This window comes from Pelodiscus sinensis, unplaced genomic scaffold (genome assembly GCF_049634645.1).
Source record: "Pelodiscus sinensis isolate JC-2024 unplaced genomic scaffold, ASM4963464v1 ctg77, whole genome shotgun sequence".
In the NCBI taxonomy this organism is placed as follows: Eukaryota; Metazoa; Chordata; order Testudines; family Trionychidae; genus Pelodiscus; species Pelodiscus sinensis.
This window is the reverse complement of record NW_027465809.1, coordinates 118189-133982: the sequence shown is the minus strand read 5'-3', so window position 1 is coordinate 133982 and position 15794 is coordinate 118189. Positions and strand designations below refer to the sequence as shown.

At 53.3% G+C, this 15794-nt stretch overlaps 1 protein-coding gene across 6 annotated transcripts in view; it reads right to left on the bottom strand.

Annotated features, from left to right (window-relative positions):
* The window catches only part of SLC4A3 (solute carrier family 4 member 3), a 112710-nt gene that overhangs the window by 27482 nt on the left and 69434 nt on the right, over window positions 1–15794 (bottom strand). For all 6 annotated transcript variants that reach the window (XM_075914453.1, XM_075914456.1, XM_075914455.1 and 3 more), the window contains 3 exons: window positions 11497–11596; window positions 7601–7785; window positions 1302–1515 (listed from right to left, as the gene is read on the bottom strand). In XM_075914453.1, the coding sequence (XP_075770568.1) occupies window positions 1302–1515; window positions 7601–7785; window positions 11497–11596 (499 nt within the window). The remainder of the gene's footprint in view (window positions 1–1301; window positions 1516–7600; window positions 7786–11496; window positions 11597–15794) is intronic.

The window sequence follows — 15794 nt, the reverse complement described above, 5'->3', positions numbered from 1 at the left end:
AGGCCAGCTGGGCAACAGCTCCCCTGCCTCCTTCCACCCCAGGCTTCCCCAGCCAAACCTCGCTGCCGGGCTCACCACCCCCACGGCCACGCTCCGCCCCCACGACTTGCACCACCTCCCCGGGCCTGCCACCCCCACGGCCACACTCCACCGCCACGACTTGCGCCACCTCCCCAGGCCTGCCACCCCCACGGCCACGCTCCACCGCCACGACTTGCGCTACCTCCCGGGCCTGCCACCCCCACGGCCACGCTCCACCGCCACGACTTGCACCACCTCCCCAGGCCTGCCACCCCCACGGCCACGCTCCACCGCCACGACTTGCAACACCTCCCCAGGCCTGCCACCCCCACGGTTACACTCCACCGCCACGACTTGCGCCACCTCCTGGGCCTGCCACCCCACGGCCATGCTCCACCGCCACAACTTGCGCCACCTCCCCAGGCCTGCCACCCCCCCGGCCACGCTCCTCCCCCACAACTTGCACCACCTCCCCGGGCATCCCACCCCCACGGCCATGCTCCGCCCCCACAACTTGCATCACCTCCCCAGACTGGCCACGCTCCGCCCCCCACAACTTGTGCCACCTCCCCGGGCCTGTCACCCCCACCACCACACTCCACCTCCACAACTTGCACCACCTCCCTGGGCCTGCCACCCCCATGGCCACGCTCCACCCCCACAACTTGCGCCACTCCCAGAGCCATGCTCCACCTCCACAACTTGCACCACCTCTCCGGACCTGCCACCCCCACGGCCACGCTCTGCCCTCCACAGCTTGCACCACCTCCCCAGGCCTGCCAACCCCACGGCCACGTTCCACTACCCACAACTTGCGCCACCCCCACAGCCATGCTCCACCTCCAGGGCCATGCTCCGCCCTCCACAACTTGCTCCACCTCCCTATGGCCATGCTCCGCCCCTCACAATTTGTACTACCTCCCCAGGCCTGACAGCCCCATGGCCATGCTTTGCTCCCTGGACCTCCCAACCTCCGTGCCTCCACCCCTGGACCTAACTTCCCCTCCAGCCAAGCTATGCCTCCCTGGGCCTGCTCCACCCCAGCTGCGCTCCCCCGTCTGGGTGTCTCATTGCTACAGCCGTGCTCTGTCCCCTGGGCCTCCCACACGCCCATCTCTGTTGCAGGACTCAGCCCCGGTGCACTCCACCAGCTGTCCTCACTTGTCATGGGCAAAGCAGAGGCACACAGGGTCCCTAGCTACAGCCCCCACTGCACCCACCCTGGGCAGACGGAGACACTGGTGTCACCTCATTATCTGCCCAAAGCAGAGTGAAGAGACCTTTAGCTTCCTGGACAATTCCTTCCCTCGCGGACTTCTGTTCCCTCTCCTTCCTCTTCCTCAGCAGCTCTTTCTGGAAGGTAGCGATAGACCTGAGCAAGTCTTTCCCCTCCACTTCTGACGGGGGGATGACAATGCTGCAGTCCAGGAATTCGTTGATGGCGTTGAGGAGGTCCTGGCGGTCGTCGGCCATGTACGCGGCCTCGTGGAAAAGCTGAGAAAGAGACGGGGGCTCAGCCAACCCAGAGACACCAGCAGCCTGCTACCGCAGGAGCACAGCACCTGCTCCACTGCCACTCCCAACCCGCTCCAGCATCCTTGCGACATCAGATCCCATCTCCCTGGGATCGCATCTCCACACTGTGTTGGATCAGACCAGCAGGGACTAGGGAGGAGTATGAATATATTGCTCAAGCAGGCAGGGGAGTCAGCAGGAAGGCAAAAGCCCAATCGGAATGGCAGCTAGCAAGGGATGTGAAGGGCAACAAGAAAGGTTTCTACAGGCAGGTGAGCAAGAAGAGGGTGATCAGAGGGTGTGTGGCCCTTACTGGATGAATCATAGAATCATAGGACTGGAAGGGACCTCGAGAGGTCATCGAGTCCAGCCCCCCGCCCTCAAGGCAGGACCAAGCTCCGTCTACACCATCCCTGACAGATGTCTATCTAACCTGTTCTTAAATATCTCCAGAGAGGGAGATTCCACCACCTCCCTTGGCAATTTATTCCAATATTTGACCACCCTGACAGTTAGGAATTTTTTCCTAATGTCCAATCTAAACCTCCCCTGCTGCACTTTAAGCCCATTACTCCTTGTCCTGTCCTCAGAAACCAAGACCAACAAATTTTCTCCTTCCTCCTTGTGACACCCTTTTAGATATTTGAAAACCGCTATCATGTCCCCCCTTAATCTTCTTTTTTCCAAACTAAACAAGCCCAGTTCATGAAGCCTGGCTTCATAGGTCATGTTCTCTAGACCTTTAATCATTCTTGTTGCTCTTCTCTGTACCCTTTCCAATTTCTCCACATCTTTCTTGAAATGTGGCGCCCAGAACTGGACACAGTACTCCAGCTGAGGCCTAACTAGCACAGAGTAGAGCGGCAGAATGACTTCACGAGTTTTGCTTACAACACACCTGTTGATACAACCTAGAATCATATTTGCTTTTTTTGCAACAGCATCACACTGTTGACTCATATTCAACTTGTGGTCCACTATGACCCCTAGATCCCTTTCCGCCATGCTCCTTCCTAGACAGTCGCTTCCCATCTTGTATGTGTGGAACTGATTGTTCCTTCCTAAGTGGAGCACTTTGCATTTCTCTTTATTAAACCTCATCCTGTTTACCTCTGACCATTTCTCTAACTTGCTAAGGTCATTTTGAATTATGTCCCTATCCTCCAAAGAAGTCGCAACCCCACCCAGTTTGGTATCATCTGCAAACTTAATAAGCGTACTCTCTATCCCAATATCTACATCATTGATGAAGATATTGAACTGTACGGGTCCCAAAACAGACCCTTGCGGAACTCCACGTGTTATCCCTTTCCAGCAGGATTTAGCACCGTTAACAACAACTCTCTGACTACAGTTATCCAGCCAATTATGCACCCACCTTATCGTGGCCCTATCTAAGTTATATTTGCCTAGTTTATCAATAAGAATATCATGTGAGACCGTATCAAATGCCTTACTAAAGTCTAGGTATATGACATCCACCGCTTCTCCCTTATCCACAAGGCTCGTTATCCTATCAAAGAAAGCTATCAGATTAGTTTGGCATGACTTGTTCTTCACAAACCCATGCTGGCTATTCCCTATCACTTGATTACCTTCCAAGTGTTTGCATATGATTTCCTTAATTACCTGCTCCATTATCTTCCCTGGGACAGACGTTAAACTGCCCAGTCTGTAGTTTCCTGGGTTGTTCTTATTCCCCTTTTTATAGATGGGCACAATATTTGCCCTTTTCCAGTCTTCTGGAATTTCCCCTGTCTTCCATGATTTTTCAAAGATCATAGCTAAAGGCTCAGATACCTCCTCTATCAGCTCCTTGAGTACCCTGGGATGCATTTCATCAGGACCTGGTGACTTGCTGACATCTAACTTTCCTAAGTGATTTTTAACTTGTTCTTTGTGTATCCTATCTTCTAAACTTACCCTCTCTCTGCTTGTATTCACTACGTTAGGCACACCTCCAGACTTCTCGGTGAAGACCGAAACAAAGAAGTCATTGAGCATCTCCGCCATTTCCAAGTTTCCTGTTACTGCTTCTCCCTCCTCACTAAGCAGTTGGCCTACCCTGTCCTTGGTCTTCCTCTTGCTTCTAATGTATTTATAAAAGGTTTTCTTGTTTCCCTTTATGCCTGTAGCTAGTTTGATCTCATTTTGTGCCTTTGCCTTTCTAATCTTGCCCCTGCATTCCCGTGTTGCTTGCCTATATTCATCCTTTGTTATTTGTCCTAGTTTCCATTTTTTATAGGACTCCTTTTTTATTTTGAGATCATGCAAGATCTCCTTTTAAGCCAAGCTGGTCTTTTGCCATATTTTCTATCTTTCCTACACAGTGGAATTGTTTGCTTTTGGGCCCTTAACAACGTCCCTTTGAAATACTTCCAACTCTCCTCAGTTGTTTTTCCCTTCAGTCTTGCTTCCCATGGGACCTTACCTACAAGTTCTCTGAGCTTATCAAAATCTGCCTTCCTGAAATCCATTACCTCAATTGTGCTGGTCTCCCTTCTACCTTTCCTTAAGATCATGAACTCTATTATTTCATGATCACTGTCCCCCATACTGTCTTCCACTTTCAAGTTCTCAACTAGTTCCTCCCTATTTGTTAAAATCAAATCCAGAACAGCTTCTCCTCTGGTAGCTTTTTCAACCTTCTGAAACAGAAAGTTGTCTCCAATGCAGTCCAGAAACTTATTGGATAGCCTGTGCCCCGCTGTGTTAGTTTCCCAACATATGTCTGGATAGTTGAAGTCCCCCATCATGAAGGAGGTAACCTAGTGACAGATGTGGGAAAAGCTGAGGTACTCAATGCTTTCTTTGCCTCTGTCTTCACAGACCAGGTCAGCTCCAAGACAAATGCACTAGGCAACGCAGTAGGGGAAGGAGCTGGGCAGCCCTCAGTGGAGAAAGAACAGGTTAGGAACTATTTGGAAAAGCTAGACATACACAAGTCCTTGGGTTCAGATCTAGTGCATCCGAGGGTTCTGCGGGAGTCGGCAAATGTCATTGCAGAGCCTTTGGCCATTGTCTTTGAAAAGTCGTGGAGATCGGGAGAGGTCCTGGACAACTGGAAAAGGCAAGTGTAGTGCCCATCTTTTAAAAAGGGAAGATGGTCAATGCAGGGAACTACAGACCGGTCAGCCTTAACTCAGTCCCTGGAAAAATCATGGAGAGGATCCTCAAGGAATCCATTTTGAGGCACTTGGAGGAGAGGAAAGTGATCAGGAACAGACAACATGGATTCACAAAGGGAAGGCCTACCTGACCAATCTCATTCGCTTCTATGATGAGGTAACTGGCTCTGTGGACATGGGGCTGTCAGCAGAGTAATAGCTCAGTAGTTTGAGCATTGGCCTGCTCAACCCAGGGTTGTGAGCTCAATCCTGGAGAAGGCCACGTAGGGATGTGGAGCAAGTCTGTCAGGGTTAGTACTTGGTCCTGCCGTGAGTGCAGGGGACTGGACCTGATTTCATTACCTCTTGAGGTACCTTCCAGCTCTATGAGATAGGGCTAGACCTTGACTTTAGCAAGGCTTTTGATACGGTCTCCCACAATATTCTGGCCAGCAAGTTAAGGGAATGTGGATTGGATAAATGGACGGTAAGATGGATAGAAAGCTGGCTAGACTGCCGGGCCCAGCGGGTACTGATCAATGGCTCGATGTCAGGATGGCGGTCGGTTTCTAGCAGAGTACCCCAAGGACTGGTTCTAGGGCCAATTCTGTTCCACATTTGTATTAATGACCTGGATGAGGGGATGGATTGCACCCTCAGCAAATCTGTGGATGACCGTGAACTTGTGGGAGAGGTAGATACGCTGAAGGGCAGAGATAGGGTCCAGAGTGACCTAGACACATTGGAGGATTGGGCCACAAGAAATCTGATGAGGTTCAACAAGGACAAGTGCAGAGTCCTGCACTTGGGACGAAGAATCCCAAGCATTGGTACAGGCTGGGGACCCACTGGCTAAGTAGCAGGTCAGCAGAAAGGACCTGGGGGTTACAGTGGATGAGAAGCTGCATATGAGTCAACAGGGCGCCCTTGTAGCCAAGAAGGCTAATGGCATATTAGGGTGCATTAAGAGGAGCATTGCCAGCAAATCCAGAGAAGTGATTATTCCCCTTTATTCGGCTCTGGTGAGGCCTTATCTGGAGTGTGTGTCCAGTTCTGCCCCCAAGTGGGGCAGTCCAACAGTACCTGGAAGAAACTTCCGGGTGGGGTGGGGTGCAGGGGGCTCAGAGCAGGGGCTTGGGACATGTGTGAGTGGGCTCAGGGCAGAGGATTGGGTGTGTGTGATGGGGGATGCAGGGGCCAGGTTCGGGGTGTGTGGGGAGAGGCTCAGGGCAGAGGATTGGGGGGGCAATCGGGGGTGCAGGAGCCAGGGCAAGGTGCTGGGGAGTGGGGAAGAATGGGGGGAAGGGTGCCCTTTAGGGAGGGCAGGGGGACCAAAGCCCCTCCCCCCCCCCACTGTGGTTTGCTGATCCTCTTCTCGCACTGCCAGGGAGCGAGAGGAAAGCCCCCGGCGTAGGTCACTCACTCCCTCCCCCCCCACCTCACCAGCCTGGAGGGAGAGGATGCAGGGATGCTGCTTCCTGAGCAACTGGCAGCGTAGGTAGGAACTGGGAGCGGGGAGGCTCAGCCCCTTCTCCCCTCCCTAAGTGGTGCTGGGGGCGTGCCAGGGCTGGGGCAGTCCCAGATCGGTGGAGGGGGAGCGTCCCAGCTAGCCCCTTTCATCTCCCTGTGGCCTAGGGCGGCAGCCTGCAGGAAAGGCTGGGAGCGTGCTGTGCTTCCTCCTGCAGCGGAGCGCCCCAGCCAGCCCCGCCTGACTGTCCCCTCTGGCCAGCGCCCTGGCAGCTGGTGCGATGCCGGCCTCGCGTGAGAAGGGGGGGCGGTGCAAGGAAGAAAGGCCCATTAACCATGGAGGCAGGGGTTCCGTGAGGGCTGACAGCTGAGGCACTGCCCTCCCGCAGAGCGCGTCTGCAGCGAGAGGGATCGGGGATCGGGACAGACCCAGAACTCGTGCGGAGGCCGGGGCAGCCGAGCTCTCTGCACCCACAGACTCACGGCACTGCACCCTCCCACCCTTGCCAGGCTAGCTTGGCCCTTCGCCCTTGGCACGGCCAAAGCTCCAGCACTACCTAGCTGCTCCTCACACGCCTGGGCGGGCGGGCGGCCTCACCTACCGTCCCCCCCAGCCCAGGCCGCCGCCAAGGGAGTGCAAAGCCGCAGTCAGAGCAGACAGCTCCTGGGCTCAGGCTGTCCTGCCTGTCTCAGCTGAGACCCATGCACCTCGCTCCAGGCGGCCTTTCTGCGGGGAGCCCTCGGTTGCCACGGAGCCGCCTGCTGTGCTGAGCGCAGGGCAGGGCCAAGCTCCCCTCCAGCCACTCCCATTCCCAGCCCGTCCCTCTGAGCAATAGCCAGCAGACCCCCAGGGCTCCTCTGGATGGGGTCTCTTGGTTCATGACACTGCGTGCCATGCGGCTCAGGAGCCTGTGCTGACGCCCATCGGCTGAGGATAGACAGTTTCCTGTGGACACGCTCCTGCTGGGCCCCAAGAGCTGGTCCAGGAAGGTTCCAGTCTCTCTCCTCTGCCCCTTGGTGTCTGCAGCAGGTGCCTGGAACTGTCTCTCTTTGCCGCGCCTGGCCATTTCCCCGCCCTGAGGAGCTACGGCCAGATAACCACCTGCACCCCCTGGGCACTGGTCGCTCCTGGTGCCTGGCTCTGGGCACAGGCACACGAGAGCATCGACCCTCCTTTGCCACTTCAGAGCAGACTCGCTCCTGCCCTGCACTGGGCATTGGACGTGCACACCAGGCCCTTGGGCCCAGCGGCCTCTGAGGACCCCTGCCCTTGGCACCACGGTTCTGAGGCCTCTCTCTGGGTCCGCCCCTCAGCTTAGCACCTCCTGTCCCTGCCTGAGATCGGTCCTGGTCTCTCGGTGCTGGGCCACTGTCCCGGCCTCAGGCCTGGCTCCTCCGGTAAGACCTGTGCTGCACAGCACTCCCCGGCCCTCGCCTGTCCAGCGGGCCTGGCTGCTGGCCCTGTGCCACCGCCCTAGCCAGTGCCTCACCTTGTCAGACATGAGGGTAGCAATAGACCGTCCAATCTCATGGTAATCCACATTGGCCTGACTGGGTCCCAGCAGGACAAAGATGAACCTGACTGGAATCGGGACCTCCAGGACAGATTCCAGGAAGACAGCCTCATTCAGCCGCACAAATGCCATAGTGGGCTGTTCAAGGAACTGCACGCAGCCTGCCAGGAGGCAAAGAACAAAAGCACAAGGTCACGGCAGAAGTCGGGAGTCCCAGGGGACAGAAACAGCACTGGCATGGGGAAGGGGACCCCAGCACCCGCCCCGGTAACTCTCATGCTCTCCCGGCAGACAGTGGCAGACCTCACACTCCACAGTGCGAGGGAATTGGAAACCTAGACCTGACTCTCAGCTGCCCCTGACAACACAAAGATCTTCCCCCAGCTGTAGCAGCACACCTGCCATAGTACAAGAGGCCCTGGCAGGGCCATAGGGAAGGGTGAGCAGAGGTTCAGCCAAGTGCTCCACTAACTGGTCCAAACCGCACTGCATCAGCTGAGGGCCCCGGGTAGTTAGCGATGCCAAGTTGGGTCAATTAGTCAAGGCGTTCCTAAGATGCAGCCCCCACCAAGACTAAAAGGTGCCGGCTCCTACGGCGTATGTTTGCCCTGATGCTAGGGAAAGAGGCGAGACGACAAGGGAACGCCACGGGGAGCCAAGCTCTGAGAGCACAGGCCCAGCCAAACACGCTTGGGATGCGGCCTGGGCCTGCTGGGATGAAGTGAGTCGGGGATGTGCCGCCGTACCCTATGTGCGGGTTGTACCCAGTGGGCGAAGAGAGGCAGGTGTGTCCAGAGCAACAATGGCAAGGCCACTCACGCAGCAGCCAGTGCTCCCGAGGGACAGATTCCTGCCCCCAGGCTGAGCAGACTGCCCCGGCTGGAGGACAAAGGCTGGGGAAGGTGTGTGGGGTGGGCGCTAAGAGCGGGCTGCTGGAAGTCTGTCCAAGGAGGTCAGATGGAGGGATGGACAGAGCTTGAGCCAGGGGATTGCTCGAGCTGGGCTGGGCTCCGGGAAAGCAGGAGGGACGGGGCTTTAGCCTTCGGTGCTGTATTCTACCGAAGCCTTCCCGCGCTGCGTGCTAGCGAGCGAATGGCCCAGCTGTTCCGCCTGCACTGGGCGAGTGCCCCTGAGGATGCCGGTGAGGTTCCTTAGCCTCGGAAGAGCGGGTGAGTCTCCCTTGGGGCCTGACTCAGACATGTGCTGACTGGAGCCCCCCGGTGGAGCAGGGGCCTGAAGGATGCCCCAAGAGCCACTAGTCCCATGTAGGAGGACAGCAGGAAGGGCTATGGGAGGGAGGTTGTCAGGGCCTGGAGACAGGCTCCCTCCCCCTTCAAGTCTGGCTAATCAGGTTTGGCTGGGCCAGGGCTCTGAACTGGGCCTCCCAGTGGGCTTCTGATTGGGGAGGCAACATGTAGACGACTACACGATTAACTGAGAAGCATTCCACCCCCTTGATGCCTCTGTACAACGTGGGGGGAGGCAGGAGCCAGCTCCTCACGAGCTCTGGCATGTTAACAAGAAGAAGGTGACCAGAGAGGGTGTGCGGCCCCTAATGGATGAAGGAGGTAACCTAGTGACAGATGATGTGGGGAAGGCTGAAGTACTCAATGCTTTCTTTGCCTCTGTATTCACGGACAAGGTCAGCTCCCGCACTAATGCTCTAAGTGATGCAAGATGGGATGAAGATGGTCAGCCTGTGGTGGGTAAAGAACAGGTTAGGCACTATTTAGAAAAGCTAAACGTACATAAATCCATGGGTCCGGACTTAGTGCATCCGAGGGTACTGAGGGAGTTGGCAAATGTCATTGCGGAGCCTTTGGCCATTATCTTTGAAAAGTCGTGGAGATCAGGAGAAATCCCGGATGACTGGACAAAGGCAAATGTAGTGCCCATCTTCAGAAAAGGGAAGAAGAATGATCCAGGGAACTATAGGCCGGTCAGTCTTACCTCGGTTCCTGGAAAAATCATGGAAGGGATCCTTAAGGAATCCATATTGAGGCACTTGGATGAGAGGAAAGGGATTAGGAATAGTCAGCATGGATTCACAAAGGGAAAGTCGTACCTGACCAATCTGATTAGCTTCTATGATGAGGTAACTGGCTCGGTGGACATGGGGAAGTCAGTGGATGTGATATACCTTGACTTTAGCAAGGCTTTTGATACGGTCTCCCACAATATTCTTGCCAGCAAGTTAAGGGAATGTGGATTGGATAAATGGACGGTAAGATGGATAGAAAGATGGCTAGAAGGCCGGGCCCAGCAGGTACTGATCAATGGCTCGATGTCAGGATGGCGGTTGGTTTCTAGCGGAGTGCCCCAAGGTTCGGTTCTAGGACCGGTTTTGTTCAATATCTTTATTACTGATCTGGATGAGGGGATGGATTGCACCCTCAGCAAGTTTGCGGATGACACTAAGCTGGGGGGAGAGGTAGATATGCTGGAGGGTAGAGACAGGGTCCAGAGTGACTTAGACAAATTGGAGGATTGGGCCACAAGAAATCTGATGAGGTTCAACAAGGACACGTGCAGAGTCCTGCACTTGGGACGGAAGAATCCCAAGCATTGGTACAGGCTGGGGACCAATCACTTAAGTAGCAGTTCTGCAGAAAAGAACCTGGGGGTTGCAGTGGATGAGAAGCTGGATATGAGTCAACAGGGCGCCCTTGTAGCCAAGAAGGCTAATGGCATATTAGGTTGCATTAAGAGGAGCATTGCCAGCAGATCCAGAGATGTCATTATTCCCCATTATTCGGCTCTGGTGAGGCCACATCTGGAGTATTGTGTCCAGTTCTGGGCCCCCCACTACAAAAAGGATGTGGACGCATTGGAGAGGGTCCAGCGGAGGGCGACCAAAATGATTAGGGGGCTGGAGCATATGACTTATGAGGAGAGGCTGAGGGACTTGGGTCTGTTTAGTCTGCAGAAGCGAAGAGTGAGGGGGGATTTGATAGCAGCCTTCAACTTCCTGAAGGGAGGTTCCAAAGAGGATGGAGAGAGGCTGTTCTCAGTAGTGACAGATGGCAGAACAAGGAGCAATGGGCTCAAGTTGTGGTGAGAGAGGACCAGGTTGGATATTAGGAAAAACTATTTCACTAGGAGGGTGGGGAAGCACTGGAATGGGTTACCTAGGGAAGTAGTGGAGTCTCCATCCCTAGAGGAGTTTAAGTCCCGGCTTGACAAGGCCCTGGCCGGGTTGATTTAGTTGGGATTGGTCCTGCCTAGAGCAGGGGGCAGGACTTGACCTTCTGAGGTCTCTTCCAGCTCCATGGTTCTATGATTCTATGCCTGCCCCCACTCTGTACTGCTGCCTCTGATAGAAAGGGGAGGGGGCAGGCAGAAGCCAGATTTTAAGTCAGCTGTCCATGGGGGGGTCCAAGCTCCCCGGGACCGCAGTTTGTTTTGGCATCCCATGGAGCAGCCTCTGTCCGCGGAGAGAATGGGCCAGCCAAGCACAGAAAGTGGCTCCGAGACAGCATCCCCTGTCCGTGGCGGGTCCGAGCTCCCTGAGAACAGGGGCTGCTGCCGCAGAGCAACCTCTGTCCGTGAGGAGTTCGGACCCCCAGCAGACGGGCTGCTGCCCCACATGCTGCCTCCTTCGTATCAGAGGCAGCAGCACGGGGCAGCAGGCGGGAGCTGGTTATTAAACTGACTCCCCTTGCGAGCCGGCTCCCGCCTGGCACCCTGCATTGCTCTCTCTGATACAGACAGCAGCGCTGGGGGCTCCCCAGGAGCAGAGCTGGGCACACACTGGCTGCCGGCCCGCCCCCGGGGACTATCGAACAGTCGAGTAACCGCTATGATTTGATGCGTGACACGACTATTCAGCTGCCCGCTGGGTAACAGCCCCAGCTCCTGAGCAGCAGGCTTACCCACGAGGACCACGGACGCCTCAGCATCGTCAGGAATCTTCTCCAGAAGTTTCACATGTTTGCCGCGATGCCCCTCGGAATTGTGGAGATGCAGATTTTTCTGGCCCCATCAGAAAGAAACGTGACAGGTGAGGATTGGACTCCCAAGCCGACTCCTCCCTCCCCCACCCAGCCGCCTGCATCGCTGGGCCCAACTCCTTCCCTCCCCACCGGGCCTGACTCCTAAGAGAGGCCCAACTTCAATGTATGTCCCAAATTAACAACCAGTAAGCAAACCAAAAAAGCGCCACCGTGGCTTAACAGCCTGGTAGAAGCAGCAGTGAGAGATAAAAACGCATCTTTCAAAAAGCGGAAGTCAAATCCTAGTGAGGAAAATAGAAAGGGGCAGAAACTTTGTCAAACTGAGTGTAAAAATCCTATATATAGTGGCCCAATGTCTGTGACTCTGGAACGCTGAAACGCCGGCTGTTCCCTCTGGGCGGCGCTGTTGTCTCCCGCCGTGGTGCTCAGCTGACTTCTGCGCCGCTCAGCCGAGCCACCGCATGGGAGCAAGCGGCCATTTGGGCCCCCGCTCCCCACGCAGCATGGGGGTGCTACATGGGGAGCGCGGGGCCCAAACAGCCATTTGCACTGCTTGTTCTGGCGCGGCAGCCCAGCTGAGCGGCGCAGAAGTCAGCCGAGCGCCACGGCTTGAGGCATCAGCGCCACCCAGAGGGAACAGCCAGGGGGCGGGGCCTGGACGAGCGTGCATCTCTGACATCAGGAAAGGGGAGCAGACACAGAGGACGTGGAGGAGACAGAGAGGGGAACGGAGGAGGCGGAGGACAGCGAGAGAGAGAGAGAGAGAGAGGCAGCAGGCAGACGAGAGCTGAGAGAGAGAGAGGGTGAGGCAGTAGGAGGAGAAGAGAGAGAGGCCATTCGCGCTGCTTGCTCCCGTGGCAGCCCGGCTGAGCGATGCAGAAGTCAGCCAAGTGCCATGGCGCGAGGCGAAGGAGAGGCGGGGTGATGACGTACACGCCCAGGGAGCGGGGCCTCGATGAGCAGGCATCCCCAACGGAGACAGAGGCGAGCAGAAAGAGAGTGAGAGGCAGGAGGAGGAGGAGAAGAGAAAGGGAGAGTGAGAGGCAGGAGTGGGAGAAGAGAAAGAGAGAGACGTAGAAAGAGGCAAAAGGCAGAAGAGAGCTGAGAGAGAGAGGGGGAGGCAGTATGAGGAGGAGATAGAGAGAGAGAGATGGAGTGAGAGACCTGAGGCTCAATAGAGCAGACCAACATGGAGGAGAGACCTGAAAATCCTGTCTTATGGCAGGCTAATTGGCTAGTATAATAAGAAAAGCCAAAAGAGAGTTTGAAGAGCAGCTAGCCAAAAACTCAAAAAGTAATAGCAAAATGTTTTTAAGTCCCTCAGAAGCAGGAAGCCGCCAGCTAAACAGCCAATGGGACCCTTGGACGATCGAGATGCTCAAGGAGCACTCAAAGACGATAAAGTAATTACGGAGAAACTAAATGAATTCTTTGCTTCAGTCTCCACGGCTGAGGATGTTCAGGACAGTCACAAACCTGAGCTGTCCTTTGTAGGTGAATTGTCCCAGATTGAGGGGTCATTAGAGGAGAACAAATTGATAAACTTAACAGTAACGAGTAGCTGGGACCGGATGGCACTCACCGAAACGTTCTGAAAGAGCTCCAATGGGAAATAACAGAACTATTAACTGCAGTTTGTAACCTATCCTTTAAATCGGCTTCTGTACCTAATGACTGGAAGATAACTAACGTGATGCCAATATTTAAAAAGGGCTCTAGAAGTGATCCCGGCAATTACAGACCTGTAAATTTAACATCAGTACTGGGTAAATTAGTTGAAACTATAGTAAAGAATAAAACTGTCAGACACAAGGATGAACATAATTTGCTGGGGAAAAGCCAACATGGTCAACAAACAAGTGGACAAGGGGAATCCGGTGGATCTAGTGTACTTAGATTTCCGGAAAACCTTTGACAAGGTCCCTCACCAAAGGCTCTTAAGTAAAGTCAGTTGTCACGGGTTAAGAGGGACGGTCCTTTCATGGACTGATAACTGGTTAAAAGACAGGAAATGAAGAGTAGAAATAAATGGTCAGTTTTCCGAGTGGAGAGAGGTCCCCCAAGGGTCTGTCCTAGATCCCCCAAGGGTCTGTCCTAGGACCAGTCCTATTCAACTTATTTAAAAATGATCTGGAGAAAGGGGTAAACAGGGAGGTGGCAAAATTTGCAGATGATCCCAAACTGCTCAAGATAGTTAAGACCAAAGCAGACAGTGAAGAGCTGCAGGCTACGTCTCCACTATGAAGTTTTTCCAGGATAAAACACCACTACATCCAGGGAATGCATCTGCTCTTCCGCTTTTTTTTCGGAAGAGCAGACACGCTCTTTTGGAAGCCCTTTCTTCCTCCTCCCATGAGGAAGAAGGGTTCTTCCAAAAGAGGAGGCTTTTCCAAAATTTGGCCCAGTGTATATGGGCCAAATTTTGGAAAAGCCTCTTCCAAAAAAACTATCGGAAAAAGGCACACAAATTGCAGGGCGCAATTTTCATACCTTTTTCTGATCCATCAGTGTAGTGTAGACATAGTCTCAAAAAGATCTCACCAAACTAAGTGACTGGGCAACTAAATGGCAAATGAAATTTAATATGGATAAATGTAAAGTAATGCGCATTGGAAAAAATAACCCCAACTATTCGTACAATATGATGGTACATGCTGTCACCACAAATTTCTCCATGGATGAAGAACTGAACATCAGAATTGAGAAGGCAGCCACAACATTTGGCAGACTTACAAAACAAGCATGGAACAATCCCAAACTGACATTGAAAACAAAGATACTGATATACCAAGCATGCGTATTAAGTGTCTTGCTTTATGGATCTGAGACCTGGACCACCTACTTGTGCCAAGAGAAAAAATTGAGCAATTTCCACCTTCGCTGCCTTCACAGAATCATGAATATTAAGTGGCAAGACAAAGTTTCAAATGTAGATGTCCTATCAAGAGCTGGCATACCCAGTCTCATAGCGATCCTTAACAACAGAAGACTCCGGTGGCTTGGCCATGTGAGGAGAAATGAGTGATAAACGCCTTCCCAGAGAAATCCTCTTGGGTGAACTAACAAGTGGAGCAAAGGCAAGAGGAAGGCCAAAGTTAAGATTCAAGGATATATGTAAAAACACTATGAAAAGGTTTAACATCAATCCAAGCTCTTGGGAATCTACGTCATCAGATTGCAGCAGCCGGCAACAATTATTACAACAGGGCATGTCATTTTTTGATTGGACCTGTGCAAGACGTGCAAAAGAACTCCGTCTCAGAAGGAAAAAGTCTCAGACTCATGAAAACGGAAGTAGATTGGCATGTAGCTATTGTAATCGACTGTGCAAATCCAATATTGGACGCATAAGCTATGAAAGAAGTTGCAGATCCAGGCACAACTCATAGATTGTCACTGCCGCTGCTTACCACCGTCTCTCAAGAGAAATGGGCAATATATATATACACTCAAGAGAGAAATCTTGGAGTCACTGTGGAGAGTTCTCTGAAAACATCCACTCAATGTGCAGCAGCAGTCCAAAAAGCAAACCGAATGTCAGGAATCATTTAAAAAGGGATAGAGAATAAGACAGGGGATATCTTATTGCCTCTCTATAAAGCCATGGGACGCCCGCATCTTGAAAATCCTGCGCACAGACGTGGTCTCCTCATCTCAAAAAAGAGCTCTTGGCATTGGAAAAGGTTCAGAAGAGGGCAACAAAAATGATTAGGGGTTTGGAATGGGTCCCATATGAACAGAGATTTAAAAGAAGATACTAAGGGGGGCTATGACAGAGGTCTATACAGTCATGACTGGTGTGGAAAAAGTGAATAAGGAAAAGTGATTTATTTATTCCCACAATATAAGAACTAGGGGTCACCCAATGAAATTAATAGGTAGCAGGTTTAAAACAAAAGGAAGTTTTCTTGCACAGTCAACCTGTGGAACTCCTTGCCAGAGGAGGTTGTGAAGCCAAGACTGTAACAGGGTTCAAGAAATAGCTAGATAAATTCCTGGAGGACAGGTCCATCAATGGCTACTAGCTAGGATGGGCAGGGACGGTGTCCCTAACCTCTGTTTGTCTGGAAATGGGTGACAGGAGGAGAGGGATCACCTGATTCTCTGTTGTGTTCAGTCCCTCTGGGCACTGGCACTGGCTGCTGTCAGCAGACAAGACACTAGGCTAGATGGACCTTTGGTCTGACCCAGGATGGCCGCTCTGATGTTCTTATGTC